This window comes from Poecilia reticulata, linkage group LG13 (assembly GCF_000633615.1).
Source record: "Poecilia reticulata strain Guanapo linkage group LG13, Guppy_female_1.0+MT, whole genome shotgun sequence".
NCBI classification, from domain to species: domain Eukaryota; kingdom Metazoa; phylum Chordata; class Actinopteri; order Cyprinodontiformes; family Poeciliidae; genus Poecilia; species Poecilia reticulata.
Window position 1 is genome coordinate 23,193,105 of NC_024343.1, and position 14,668 is coordinate 23,207,772.

At 39.8% G+C, this 14,668-nt stretch overlaps 1 protein-coding gene across 1 annotated transcript; it reads left to right on the forward strand.

The window, feature by feature from the left end:
* The first annotated feature begins 609 nt into the window (after positions 1 to 609).
* Positions 610 to 14,383, forward strand: pcsk7 (proprotein convertase subtilisin/kexin type 7). The gene is made up of 17 exons (XM_008426080.2): positions 610 to 718; positions 1,453 to 1,754; positions 2,123 to 2,365; positions 3,418 to 3,552; positions 4,193 to 4,358; positions 4,491 to 4,581; positions 4,676 to 4,730; positions 4,901 to 5,039; positions 5,153 to 5,253; positions 6,985 to 7,152; positions 8,059 to 8,163; positions 8,255 to 8,357; positions 11,188 to 11,344; positions 11,475 to 11,569; positions 11,706 to 11,811; positions 11,912 to 12,029; positions 13,137 to 14,383. The coding sequence occupies exons 2-17, from the start codon at positions 1,512 to 1,514 to the stop codon at positions 13,422 to 13,424; spliced, it is 2,313 nt and encodes a 770-aa protein (XP_008424302.1). The 5' UTR covers positions 610 to 718; positions 1,453 to 1,511; the 3' UTR covers positions 13,425 to 14,383.
* The last annotated feature ends 285 nt before the right edge of the window (positions 14,384 to 14,668 follow it).

Sequence of the window (14,668 nt, forward strand, 5' to 3'; positions counted from 1 at the left end):
CCTGGTCACATAATCACTTTGAAAAAAGTGTTAAAAGAATCCATCCTTTAATTTGACTACATAGATTTAAAAAATATTATTTTTAATAAAATTACTGGTGTCTCAAATATTCAATTATTGGTACCCACATTGATCATATTAATGATTATAACTAAAGTTTTTTAAATCATTATTTCTACTTCCACTTTTTTGGTTGATCAAAGTACTTTATAATTAATTCATTTTCTATTCCCCCACACAAATTCAGGTGTATGTTCATTATTTACAGAATCGTCTAAAAGATAATTTATTTCAGCAACTTAAGCAAAATCGGAAAAGTTTTAGCGGTTAATGACGTTAAACTCACAGGTCGCCTCATAGACATAATATAAGATATATCATCTTATATTATGTCTATGGGTCGCCTGACCGCCCCCGGCAAAAACGCTTCCGCCTAGAATTAAAAGAAACGAAACAAAACAAAAACAGACTTCGCTTTCTTAACTTGTACTCGGGTCAACCTTCTGCTTCTTGTTACGGAGTGCACCCACTTTCTCTGATCCATTCTATTACCTGTGATGGCTCTGGGCCAATCAAATATCACGCACGATAATTGCGCAGTCTGTATGACGTAATACGTATAGCAGAGCGCTTGGATTACGGAAATGGAGTGTCAAGCTCGGCGATAGCACTCTCAATATTAATTGTCGACCTCAAATCGAGCTCTTTCATTAGAACAGTAAGACATTCTTATTTTTTACCTTAGACTGTCGTCGATAATCACATGTTTAGCTCTGTTTTATTGAGGAACATTAGTTTCAATCGTTAGCACGGCAATGCTAACCTGCTAACACAGCTAAAACAACAACTACGCTGCGGTGAAACTTGAGTTCTACATTAGGTTGTACTATGTTTTTTCTAACGAATTTATCTGTTTGTTTTAATGTAAATCAAGAAGTCAGTATAAACGTAGTGTTCCTGCTATTTAAGAGATAATTAATTATATTAAAGAACATCGCCTAACTAGAGCAGAAGCTAGAAAAAAAAAAAACAACAGGCATGTCATCAGAGCTAATGCCAATGTTTAGGTATAGCAGTGGTGCTTTAAGCCATCTGATTGTAGCCTCGTTAAGACAGAAATATTGCTTTAAAGGAAATATTTACGAAGCCTAGGAGTTTTCTCTCATTCACTATTTTAATGTAAATGCAGACCTATTGTAAATGGAATACGATTTGTTTATTTTTGGGGGTTTTTAGCTATTACTAATGTAATCACAAGTCTTCACTATAGCGATTGTAGAAGGTTTGGTTTATAGTCACAGAGTTGCTCATCACAGGTGTTGGAACCCAGATAAAGTGACGCTGTGATTTGTGGTACTTTCCCTCTGAATGTAGCACCCTGATGTTAAGCAACCAGACTGTCATTCTCAAATTGTTCTCACTAATAAAATCCTTTTGTCTTGTCTTGTCTAGATCGCTGCTCAGATGAAGAGGGCTTGCCTGGCGGACCAGTTGTTTCACCCTTCCTTGCCATGGCAGCGCCCTATTTTCCCACATTCCTCCTCCTCATTTTTTTGTCCTCCGTAGCCCTCTTGCTGCTCACCCTTCTGCCATCTGTCGCCCCATCCCTCCCTTTAACCGCCTCGTCTTTATCCTCGTCTTGGCCGTCATGTGGTCCAGGTCAGTCTTGGGCCGTCCGGATCCACCACAGCCTGCATCACCAGAAGGAAGATGAGAGAGAGGCCTCGGTTCAGCTGGATGTGATAGCTGACAGGGTACAGTAGTATTTCAGCATCTTTTCTGATAGTTTGCACTTTGGTTTTAATTTGAACTCATAGATTTTCATCATTTTCAAAGATATTTAGATAGTATTGCTGAATTTAAATTTGCTGGAACTATTTTCTATGGAAATATCAAAAGAAAGTGATTTTGGTCCTTTTCTGTATTTACAAATTAAAAACAAGTGGATATTGTTTCTCCGGCCACAATTTATTTATTTATTTTCAAAACAGGGCTTAGCTGTTTTGTTGGGTTTTTTTTAATGCCTCATATTTGCTCTATTTATTATTGTATAAGCTCAATTCAGTATTTTGTAAGTTTGCTGATTTTACTAAAAAAAACGACTCCAATATTGTCTTTGCAGGTAGCAAAAGAGGCGGGGCTTCAGAACCGGGGTCAGATTGGAGAGCTCGAAGGCCACTATTTGCTTTGCTCATCACAACCTCACACTGGATCTCTGGGACACATCTGGAAAAGGAGCATCCAACCGAGCGATGTTCTGGCAACACATCCTCATGTCCTGTGGTACTCCAAGGACAGGTTGCTCAGTCGCTCAAAGAGGTCTTTGGCCTTCAACGACCCCAACTATCCTAAACAGTGGCATTTGGTAAGAACACATAGCACACATCCACAAAATAAAAAATCTAGATCTGCCACATATTATATGTTTATTTTATCACTGTCTGATTTTATCTGGGCTGGCTCAAAGCAGTTAGATTAAACTAATTAAAGAAATTTTAGGAGATTTTATGTAGGTGCTAGAAGCAGAAATATGCGCTAAATAACAAGATGCTGGAGCTTCAGGCTCAATGCTGCCTTAATATTTGACCACTGTTCTTGGCACAAATAGTAGAGATTAATTAGTTAATTAATTAGTTAATTAGAGATTAATGAGTTGCTATTCTTCCAAAGACTCAGCTTTTAAGCATAGTCCACAAATTTCTAAAAGAGTTGGAAGAGTTCCAGTAGCTTAATGGTAGTCTGTTTATCATCCCATGATCAGTTCTAATATGCGTTTGGCACTGTTGTTCCGGTTTTGACCATTTGACCCCAAATCTCACCAGAAAATGGAAGCATTAAGGGCACCAGTGTCGCTAACCTCTCTGTAAATAGCTTGGATGATAAATTTATGTACAGATGAATGCGATTACATAATTTGAATATGTCCACAGAACATTAACAAATGCTTGGTGTTTGTGCAAAACGGACACATTTTTAATCAGAATACTGGAATTTGGTGGCGTAATAATTGGAACTTGAGAACTGAATTAGTTTTCACTGCGAAATATGAAATCTACAACTATTGCTACCCTGGTAAACAACAAATATGTATAATATGTTTCTCAGCCGTATTGCAGCTACTGCCATATTGTGCTTTCAGTTTCATTCTTTGAGCAATTTAAACCTGTTTTGCATGATCATAAAAATGATCCTGATCACGCATACCTAACATGCTGGAACAATGATTCCAAGTTTAAAGCTGGAAATGGTTCGCTTAATGCCTCCTATGTGTGTTCTTCAATCAGCCTTTAGCACCAATTCTATCTGCCATCATACAGTTTACAAGCTTTTCTATCATCCACATCTGCACCTTGGCATTTTTGCTATTTTTATTTTTCCTGGCGTTCATTAACAGAGTTTTTCCTCCTGCCTTTGCAGCACAATCGAATTAACAGAGGCATGGATATCAACGTGACGGGAGTGTGGGAGCACAACATCACTGGCCAGGGGGTCACTGTTGTTGTTGTAGATGACGGTGTGGAACACACCCACAGAGACATTCAGCTCAACTATGTAAGTCGGAATTTAGTGTTGGCTCTGCTTTAATTGTTTTTGAAAGAACAGTGGGCCTACTCATAAGCTGTGCGGAGTGCTGTTGTGAAATATTTTCCCTTTTTCATGTCACAGTTGAGTTCAAACTCCAGTTCAGGGATGAAACCTGATGGTGGAACACATATTGTGAGCAAAGCTGTCGGCACTTTGCAGTAAATCAAAGTTTTGAAGAAAAAAACTTTCTGAAGAGATGAGAGTGTGAACTTTCTGGCAAATCTCATTCTAACGTAAAATATGGCAGATCACTGGATAAAAGATATTTCTGATCACTAATTTTTGAAAGTTAATATAATTTTTGGGCTGAAAATAAGAGGTTTTAGCATTTACATTAAACAATTTAAAAATATGTCTCTATTATTCTGAGATGTATGAGAATAGTTCTTCTCTTTTCTAAGGAGAAAAAAATATATTATTACATAATGGGGCAGAAACTATTGTTATCATCTTGAACCCAGATTTTATTACATTACATAATGCGACCTTCCAGGGTAAAGGCAAACTTAACCACTTTCCAGTTGAACTTGTCCTGTTGGATGCAAAACTAGAACAAAGCTTGCAAAGGTTCGATGTCCATATGATAGATTTTTGTGTTCCTGTTAAGAGTCCAGAGGGGAGTTACGACCTGAACTCCAATGACCCTGACCCCATGCCTCACCCAGACCTCCACAGCGACAACCACCATGGGACTCGATGTGCTGGGGAGATCGCAGCCGTTCCCAACAACAGCTTCTGCGCTGTGGGTGTGGCCTATGGCAGCAAGGTGGCAGGTATGACACACCCAGTCAGTCTAAAATCTTTCAATACTGTTTTATTCCGACAGTCTTTTACTAAGAGGCACCAGTTTTTACAAAAATGTGTTCTCATCTGAAATCACCAATGTCCTTTTTTGGTTTTTGTAGGTATCCGAGTCCTGGATGGGCCCCTGACTGACAGCTTAGAGGCCATTGCCTTTAACAAACATTACCAAATAAATGATATCTACAGTTGCAGGTAACTGTCGATGTCACAATAACAATTCTCTGTAATTTATCATCAAAACTTGTATTATTTCTTGGATGCTAATGAAGACAGCTCCTTCTTGTAGTTGGGGACCAGATGATGATGGGCACACTGTGGATGGACCTCATCCCCTGGGCAAGGTTAGACTTCTTGCAGCTCTCTTTTTGTCCAGCAGGTGGTAACAGACCCCAGCAGATCTGTGCATCATATTATGTAGCAGTTTCACTAGATTGATGCTTTTTCCCTTGCTGGATACATATGTTAAAAACATCAAATCAGCTTTTTCTCTTTTTGTTATTTTTTTCACCAGGCTGCACTGCAGCACGGGGTGATTGCAGGCCGAAGAGGCTTCGGGAGCATCTTTGTAGTTGCCAGCGGTAACGGGGGTCAGTACGATGACAACTGCAACTATGACGGCTACGCCAACTCCATCTACACCATCACGATAGGTAAGAAACAGAGATTGTTAGGAGTGTGGCGATGTGTGTATGTGCATTCAACTGTGTGCAACACACGAAAGTAGTCATTATACTCCAGTGTTGTTTTTTTTTTTTTTTTTTAGGAGCGGTTGATGAGGAAGGCAAGAAGCCGTTCTACGCAGAGGATTGTGCATCCATGCTGGCTGTCACTTTCAGCAGCGGGGGGGCCAGATCAAGGAGCATCGTAAGTCCTACTGAGTCTAACACTTGCACAGTAGCTGGAGTGAGCTTATATAGTGCTGTTCTTGTCATACAGACCACTTTAAACAGGTTTACATGATGAGTTTGACTCGCCCAACAACACTCACAATGTTCACACTCTTATACAAATATATGCAGAACTGTTCCCACTGCAAGTTATTAAGCAACGGCACAGTAGATGCATTCGTTTAGAAACGAAAAGGTTTGAAGGAAACCTTGTAAGAATAATACTCCAGTACTAATGAGTAACTTGTCTCAGTTAATTTCAGATATTCTTTCTTTCTCTTTTTAACTTCCAAAGCTGTACATTGTAGGCTGTGGTCAGTTTTATAGATATATACACAACCACCTTCTAAAAGTATGATTTTAATGATACTAAAATTTCCATAAAGCTGTTTCTGCAGTTTAATGTCCTTTCACTGAGATGTCAGGGAGTGTTGGGGTGACTGGAGGTTTCTACGGCTGAATGGAGTATACAGCCGCCCCGCCTCTATTTTCCACTCATTACTGAGCAGCTGGCTGAAAAAAGGCTGCTGCATTTATTACCTCTCTAGCAAGAAAGAAATATTTGGCTCTTTGGAAATATTTCCAGTCCCAAAAGCCAGGGGTCCTCATGTGGTGGAAACTAAAGAAGTGCCACTAATAATTGCTATTATTAATTTTAGTCTGTCTTTGAAATTACCTTTAATTTCAACATGTTTGTTAGGTAACCATCTGCAGCTGCAAGCAGATTAGAGCAGAACGGATTAACCAAAAGTAGGAAAGTCAAGTTAAAAGCTTCTTCAAAACATATCTGGTGATTATTCTGTTGTTTGTTCAATTTTATTGTATAACTGCCATGAGATTGTCATACCAGCCCAAGTCTATATGTAATAATACTAAATCAAAGGAACCAGTTGGAATATGATGCACTGTCACTTTAAGAATCTTTGTTGGCTCTAAAATAATGGAAACATTTGGGCAAAATCCTCCACATCAGGAAAAGTATTGACTTCATTCATCTGAAAACGCTGGCTGAAGATGACAGGAGTTGAGATCCACTGAAACCTCTCCACAACTGTTTGTTGAAGTTGGAGGCTGTCACCGTGGCAACCTGTTTTGTTGCGAGGATGTCATCACTTGTGGGGAAACTGAGATTAGCCAGGACCTAACCACCGATCCACCCCTGACCGCATTACACTCACATACTAAGTGGCTCCAGAAACGGGCAGCCGTTTGCTTCTCCTGAACATTCAGTAATGAACTGGGATGATTACAGAGCAGCAATGGTGGTGTGTGGATTAACAAAAGTGGGTGTAGAAATAAAGTTGGTATTTATATGCTGTTTAACTGAGGAAGTCAGAATTTGAGTTTAATACTTCAGGTATTAAATATGGGTTTGCCGTTTTATTTTTATTGCTACAGCATTGTTCACTTTCAGGCTCTTTGTTCTTCTTATTAAACTCCATATGGCTTCACATTCCCCCAAATCAACACTGTTTAACTAAACACAAACAGCACTGAACTCTGACCACCTGCTGTCAGTTTATATCATCAAGATGGTGCAATGATGTAGGTGCTACTTTATGCACCAGTCCCTCCGTCTTCATGGTTTTAGATCTTTTTATGCTCTGGAGCGGTTACGTGGGCTGTTGTGTTTTCCAGTAATTTCATCATTTGTACGGATCACACCTCTCCGAAACGTTCTAAACGTACCAGCTGTGTCGTTCTGCAGGTGACGTCTGATTGGTCGATGCACAAGGGGAGCGGGTGCACCGAGGGCCACACCGGTACGTCTGCTGCGGCCCCGCTGGCAGCAGGGATGGTGGCCCTCATGCTGCAGGTGCGTCCCTGCCTGACCTGGAGAGACGTTCAGCACATCGTCGCCTTCACTGCCACACAGGTAAACCTGCAGGAAAACGCTCAGCAGTGTCAAAGGTTTTAAAACGACAGGCAGCAAAAAAGAAAATTGTATTTCATGTGACTTCACTGTTACCAAAGATTTTTTTTTCTCTCTCTGTTTTATTGTTTGGTCTGTTAGGTTTACAGTACAGATGTAGACTGACACAAAAATCGTATCGTTAATGAAAATCAAGTCTGCATTCCTCTCGTAACTGCCTGTTTTTGTTGTCGACAATTTCAACAAAACCTCCTTCTAACCAAGACATCACAGTATTGAAATAAAAATCGAAATGCTGAATATTTTTAAACATAATCACAGTTCTAATAATGTTGCAGAGTCCGGGCAGCCTTAAAAAGTTTGAAATTCATGTATCTTAAAATAAGGCCTTAAATTCGCTTAGATTTAAGGTCTTGTTCACTTAAAAAAAAAAAAAAAACTAGTAACAGTCAGCAGCAGTCTGTTGGTTATGTACACATCTATACTTCTAATTTTGAGGTGCACATAAAGACTAAAAAGTGGTCGAGGCTTCAAGTTTAGGCAAGTTATCGGCCAGCACACACTGAGACTGACGAGGTAAGAACTGCTTCTTTCAAAATAAGAGTCTCAAATATAGGCAAGATGTCAAGTTTAAAGCACTCACCTTGTCATCTAATTCCAGATCAGATGAGAGGAGATATTTAAGTGCTGTAAAATTTCTTATTTGTTTCACTAAACAGATTTTTTTTGTCCTAGAGTTGCTAATTTACGCAATAGCTGAGAGTAAATGTGGTGATAGTTTGCCTCTGTCCTGTGGTAACATCTTTTCAATCTGCATCTCTGTTTTTTTAGACCAGACTTCTGAACTTTAGTTTAACTGGATGGACAAGACCATGAAGGTGTGGATGTTTTCTTTGTGTTTCCTAACAGTGCGACATGACAGCTGACTGGAAAGTGAACGGAGCCGGTTTTCATCACAGCCACCAGCATGGCTTTGGCCTTTTGAATGCATGGAGACTAGTTAATGCTGCCAAGGTACAGACACACTGTAAATTCACTTTTTTTTTTTTTTTTTAAACATTTTGCCACCAGAAGTCGACCTAAATATTCCTGCGTTGTGTCTCAGGTGTGGGAGTCGGTGCCTTTCCTCGTGTCCTATCAGAGCTTGGTCATAAAGGAGGACGTTTCCGTTTCCACTCATACGGGCGTCTTGATCCGCACCTGGAATGGTAGGGTTTTTATTTTTTCCCCTTCTCTCTCGCTCTGTGTCGCTGCCTCAGCTCTATGAGGGACAGTTGCTTGTCGAGTTTAAACATTGCTCTCCATAACAGAGCCATCCCTCCCTCCCTGCATGCCTGCTGCTCAGGCTGCCTGTCCTTATTAGGTAATGTTCGGCAGTTTGTGAGTTTTGCTTTTGTTATTCCCCCCCCTTTTTTTTTTTATTTTGTTTGTTTTTGAATTTCTCCCCAAATCTCCTTTTTTTTATGTAAAATCTCTGTAGATCCTCTTCCTCTCTCAAACCTTTCCACGCTGAATCTCTCGTATTCAGAGCCCTCTGCATATAATCCCGCTAACACTTTTATTTTTCCACAACTGGTTGTTGAAATGACCTCATTCAAGTAGAAACATTTCCCTCATCCTCCGCCTAATCCTGTCCTCCCTCAGACTTTATCGCCCTTCTTTTATCGCCTCATTGCAGTTAATCATACGACCACAGACGGGTTTGTGTACATTTGGTCTCATGCAACAATGTTTTTGTGAAAAAGCTGCTGGTTTTTACAGAGCAAACTCCCAAAGAATGTGAGGAATTATTTTCTCAACTCACTTTAACTCATGTTGTTCTGTGAACCCGTCGTTGTTCTGTTTTGGTCGAATTCCCTGATGAGCTCTTTGTAACAGAATGTAGTTGGATCTGCTTTTGACACTGTTCAGTGTTTTGGCAGCCTTGCTGACTGATTCATTGTCCATTAGGCCGGTCATATGTTCTGCTTCCTGCATGAACAGCTTTCCATTTCAAAGCAAAGCTTACTCATTACTTAGAGTTGGTTCTTATGCCTGGAAAGAGCAATTACTAGAATTAGAGTGCTGGAAATATTGCCTCCAAATGGAATATGAAGCACAAAATATTTAAGCAAAAATTAAATAAAACAGACTGTCGCTCTTGGCCACTCTGCAAAACAGGACAGACAAGACAGCATGAATTTTAAGATGATCGTGTGTTGGATTGGATCATTTTAGACAAATATGAAAGTTGAAAACAAAAACTAGGCTGGTTAAGGTCGGGAAGAAAATGAAGAAATGTCTGCTGCATCATTAGATCATCTCCATAACAACCATTGGACACTTTCTCCCCATGCAAATTAGTTGCTTAGATTGAAATAAAATGATTTATTGTCCATTAATTGCTGATTAAATTGAAGTTTCTCTTCAAGAACTTGGCAAAAAATTACAAATAAATCTTAAAATGCACAAAATACTTCAGGTTTTATGATGTTTGATTTTTTTTTTTTAAGATACAAATGCATTTGTTTGTAGGAACAGCATTTTTTAAAGCAATATAACTCCATCAGGCTCTGACGCCAGAAAAATAACCTTTTCTGTCCCTCCATCTGGAGAGTGAAGGTTCTTGAACTTGACTGGGATTTAAACTGGAACTGTGTGCTTTGCTCAGACGAGACTGACGTTGAGCATTTTTGCAACAAGCTGTCACGGTAATTTTGAAGTGAAATGAAGAATGAATATGTGAAAAAGCTCCATCCTAAGAAAACATTGTTATTTAGTTCGGTTTAACGTTCCTCTCCTTCAGTCCCTTTGCGATTCTCCCTGCCCTGGGGATATGTGCATCTCTGCATGGTCACGATGCACTGCCGCTTATTAGTAATCAAACCGAGGGAAATGATGGGAAATTACCAGGCAGCCGCTCTGAGCGGATGCACTGTGGTCAGAGGACTCGGTGATAAGTGCTTCAAAGATGGATAACAGGAGAAATCCAGAGTGAGATGGAGAACTGCAGCAGGGTTTATCACATTATTAGAGAGTTACAGATGTGTTTCAGTTACACTAATGAAGGGGTAATAAATAACACTGACATGACGCATATAACGCATTTAGAAAGATGTATGTCTAATGGGTCTAATTATTTCATTATGAGTGCAGCTGTATTTTTGTAAAAGTGGGTGTCTACAGGTGTCGTACGTACTCTTTGAACATTTTCACATTTTCATATTTGTCACAACTACAAACTGTACAGGGGGTGGTATTATGTATCTTCCAGGCACATAGTGCCATTTTATAACACAACCAAGCAAAAATGTTACAAAAATGCTATATAATAAAAGAACCTGAAGAGAAATTTGAATTCGTAATATGATGCCTTGACATAGGGCCTCTGTCTCTTTAAGAAGCTAGTACTCTCTTCAGTAATGAGAATCACAACAATGCTTCTCATTATGCCATTTACAACCGTTCTTAGGAGCGCAGGACTGAGAAGCAGATTCAGTAATGAGCTCAGCAGGTATGCAGTTCCACCAGCTGTTCGCTGTTGGAGCTGAGCTTTTTTATGGGTTGCACCATCGAATGGATGTCTTGAGAGATTTAAGAATTTTTCAACATGCATGAAAGAATCAAAGCAACACTCCAAGTATGTTTTTGATGAGAAATTATCATTAAAACGTGATTTAATCTAAAAAAAGTTGATGTTGCACAATACCCTTCTACAATGTGTTTCACTGGGATTTCATGTGATAGACCAACACATAGTGAATTCAGTAGTGGATATTATTGAGGGAATGAATATTTTTGCACATCACATTTTACTACAAGCCGTGTATAATCTGATCTGCCTTTTGTCTCAAGTTTGTCTTGTTCAATTACATAAAATCTTGACATTTGTAGTGTGTAATGTGACACAATTCTTCGTGTCTGAATACTTTTGCAATCCACTGCACATTTTTCCCAAATATAATGAAGATTGTATTATTTTTATACATCTCTTGCTGTGCCCTAAAGACATTTAATTGAACTTGCACATTACCCTTCCTGCTGTCTTCTCTCCTGTAGTCTCTGCAGCCGACCTGAAGCCGTCTGGGATGCAAACGCTCGAGCACGTGGCCGTTACCGTGACAATAACCCACCCCTGCCGTGGGAACGTGGAGATCGTGCTGGAATGTCCCAGCGGCATGAGTTCTGTCATCGGGGCTCGCAGGCCCATCGACAGGTATACGCCGCGTCTTTCATCGTGTCTGTTTAAAGGCCTTTAGCTCTCTCTGTGGAAGGAGCAGGGTGATGTTCGGGTGGATGTAAAGACGTGGGTTTTTTTTTTTGTTTGTTTGTTTGTTTCCACACAGAGATCCTTCCGGCTACCAGGACTGGACTTTCTCCACCGTGCGCTGCTGGGGGGAGAGAGCTGAAGGCCAATACACCCTCAAGATTTCTGACAACAGTAAGTCAGCAGGGAAGACACACACATTGCACACACTTCTCCGGTCAGCTTAATATACTGCTGGTCTGGGTTTTATGAGGCTTCTTGTGAATCCAGGCTTCTTAGTTCTCTCTGACCCATGTCTGTGTTTCTGCAGAAGATGAACAGTCTGACCAGTGCGCCGCGGTGGGAGTGCTGAAGCAGTGGAAGCTCACACTCTACGGTTCATCTATGACTTCCAGCGAAGTGAAGGAGAGGCAAAAGTAAGTCCAGGTCTCCTGCTGGTTTGCCGTCGGTGTCTAAAATCGGACTGGGATGCGGTGATCATGAGCGCTTAATTGTTTCCCGTTCGCCGGTCTGCAGGCTGGTGGAGGAAGCCATGAGTGGCAAACATCTGGACAGCAGCTTCTCTCTGCCCTGTCCTCCAGGCTTAGACATCCCCCCCGAGATTGTTAATCCCTTCACCTCCAACAGCCTTAAGGTAAACACAGCTTTCAGGCTCACACTCTCACACCTACCAAAGGTTTACCATATCTTTGATGAATTCTGTCCGTCTGAAGACAATTTGCAAGAAAGATTACTTGAAATAAATGATAAAAAAGTGATGCACAGCTTTGTTTGAGCATGTAGATGTTGCAGTCAATCCCATTCAATATAAAAAAGTATGGATTGTAATTTTTTCCACCTTTCCATGTCAAGAAATGTATGAAAAACATCAAATAATGTGCAAAAATATTTTTTCTTACTTTTTTCTGCACTTCCTTTCTGCCTCCCTCACTTCCTTTATTTTCTTTGCTTCTTCCTTCTGAACAATTTCTTGTTTTTGCAGATTGCATAGTGAAAGGCTCTCTGCTGTAGAAATGTCAACTGTAATATTTCAGATTATGAAACTAACATAAAGAGCCAAAAACTCTGCAAGCTGTTTTTTATTATGTAGGAACCAAGTTTCCAAACACTTGCTTCTGTAGATTTGTAGAAAATCAGACCTCAGCTTGGCTGAAGGACATTTTTTATTTTTGGTGGAAATGTTGCAAAAAAAAAAAAAAAAAAAACGTCAAGAGATTCTTGTTTTAATTTCAATCCCAGCTATGACATGCAGTAATTAGCTGCTGACACTACAGCTCATAAACCAATAATGTTCAGAGAACTCATCTTCTCTTTTCTTTGACATTGTCAGACATTCTGTCTCAACACAGTTATAATCTTCTTTAACATTCATTGAGTTGACAGAATTGTGTGTAGCTACAGCTTTCTGTAAACTCTTGTCTTGCTCTACATTTGTAAACAATTATTACTGTTTTTCCATCAGTGAGGGCAGCAGTAACACACCCCTTGATGTCTGAAATGAAGTAAATTAGAGTTAACTGAAATATGTTCCAGATGACGAGTTCAACCACTGTAAACAATACGGTTTATGTGTTAAGAGAAGAAATGTCTCCATTCAGGAAACACAGTCGGTCTGTTTGGCTACGTTTGGACAATCTTTATCTTTTTATTGGATTCCTAATAATAAAATTTACTTGAGTAAAATAATAACTTGGTACTGAATTTGTGGTAACATGTCTTCTCTTCCCTCCCCCCCATCTAGTTCTTGCTTCTGCTCGGATGCTTCGCTCTCTTCTGGTCCGTCTACTACATCTTGGACGTCACACTCGGTCAGGTGAACCTCCGAGGCCTCCTGTGTCTGCCGAGGAGGCGGAGTCATCTCAAAACCAGCCACATTAGCAAAGGCAGAGGAGTGGAGGAGGCGAACGAGTACCGGGACGAATACATCGCAGAGTTCAGGGACCAGGAGGACCAGGACTCGGGGGTGGAACTGCAGGCTGTGCTGGACTCGGAGGTCAAAGTTCCCTTCATCAGGGAACAGGAGACGTAACACTGAGCCTACACGTTTCCTCTTTCTCAGGCTTGTTTTTCTGCTCTGATTGCACTCGCTTCCAACAGCGGTGATGGTACTTAAAGACCGAGCTGCAGATAAATCAAGGAGTAGGTTTCTTACTCCTTCTTTTCTACCACGGTTACTCAAGTGGCCTTGAATGTGTTTGGGCTGTGATTTTACGTCTTCGTTTGTGCACTTCTTCCCGAACACATCACCTGACCAGGAAAATAGGATGTTAAATCACCTGTAGCTTCTAAAGCTTTCTTTAAAACTGGGATTCATGGACTGCGGGCGGCTTGTTGGGACTTAACCACCCAGTTTAATGGAACAGGTACATGTTGGGTTGTGAAATTTGCCCCCAAAAGAGAAATTAAATTTTCAGATTGAGGCCGAAACACCTGTGGAGTTAATTAGAGAAAAGGTTGTGTGCAATATTTAAGGGAATGTAAGTGTGTGTGTGTGTGTGTGTGTGTGTGTGTGTGTGTGTGTGCGTGTGCGTGTGTGAAATGGGAGTATTTGTAATATCCAGGGTCTTCCTTTAAAGTGTTGCTATAATGCGTCTTTTCACAAGGGTACCCTTTTGTTTTGTTTTGTTTTTTATATCTCTGACCTATTATTTCTTCCATCTTGTAAATCTGGGTTTTTTTTTTGTTTTTGTTTTTGTTTTTAATCTGTAGCTAAGTAAGCAAAATCTGATTAAAACTTGAAGTGGGATTTTTCAAGCTTTGGATTTGCTGTTTGTATTTTTTTTAATAAACTGTAATACATCAAGGATTTGTGCCTGCTGAACACATTTGCTGTATATGGACTGCATAATAGGGTTTTTAAAATTTTTAAAGAATGTATTCAAAGCTGCAGGTGTTTTTATATGAACTGAACAAATGTTTTTGGAGTGTTGCTGTGCAAGTCACAGCTTGTTTAAATGAAAATAAATAAAAAAAACTTGGTGAAGTTAATGCTGCTTTCTTTTATCATTTAGCTTTAAATCCCACTCAATAAAGCAATTCAATAAACAATGTTATTTAAATATAGGATGCATATTTTTGAGAAATAAAAAAGGGTTTTCATTCAAAAGGTTCTCGTTGCGCGTTATAATCAGGGCTCCTATAACATTTTACAGGATGTGTGAAAGAGCCTACACTATGTTTTAAGTATTTTCGTCTCCTGAATATGAGTATAGAAAAACACTTTGGGGATATCCGGATTTTATTCCCTTTGTGTTAAATATGTGAATTTTCAGA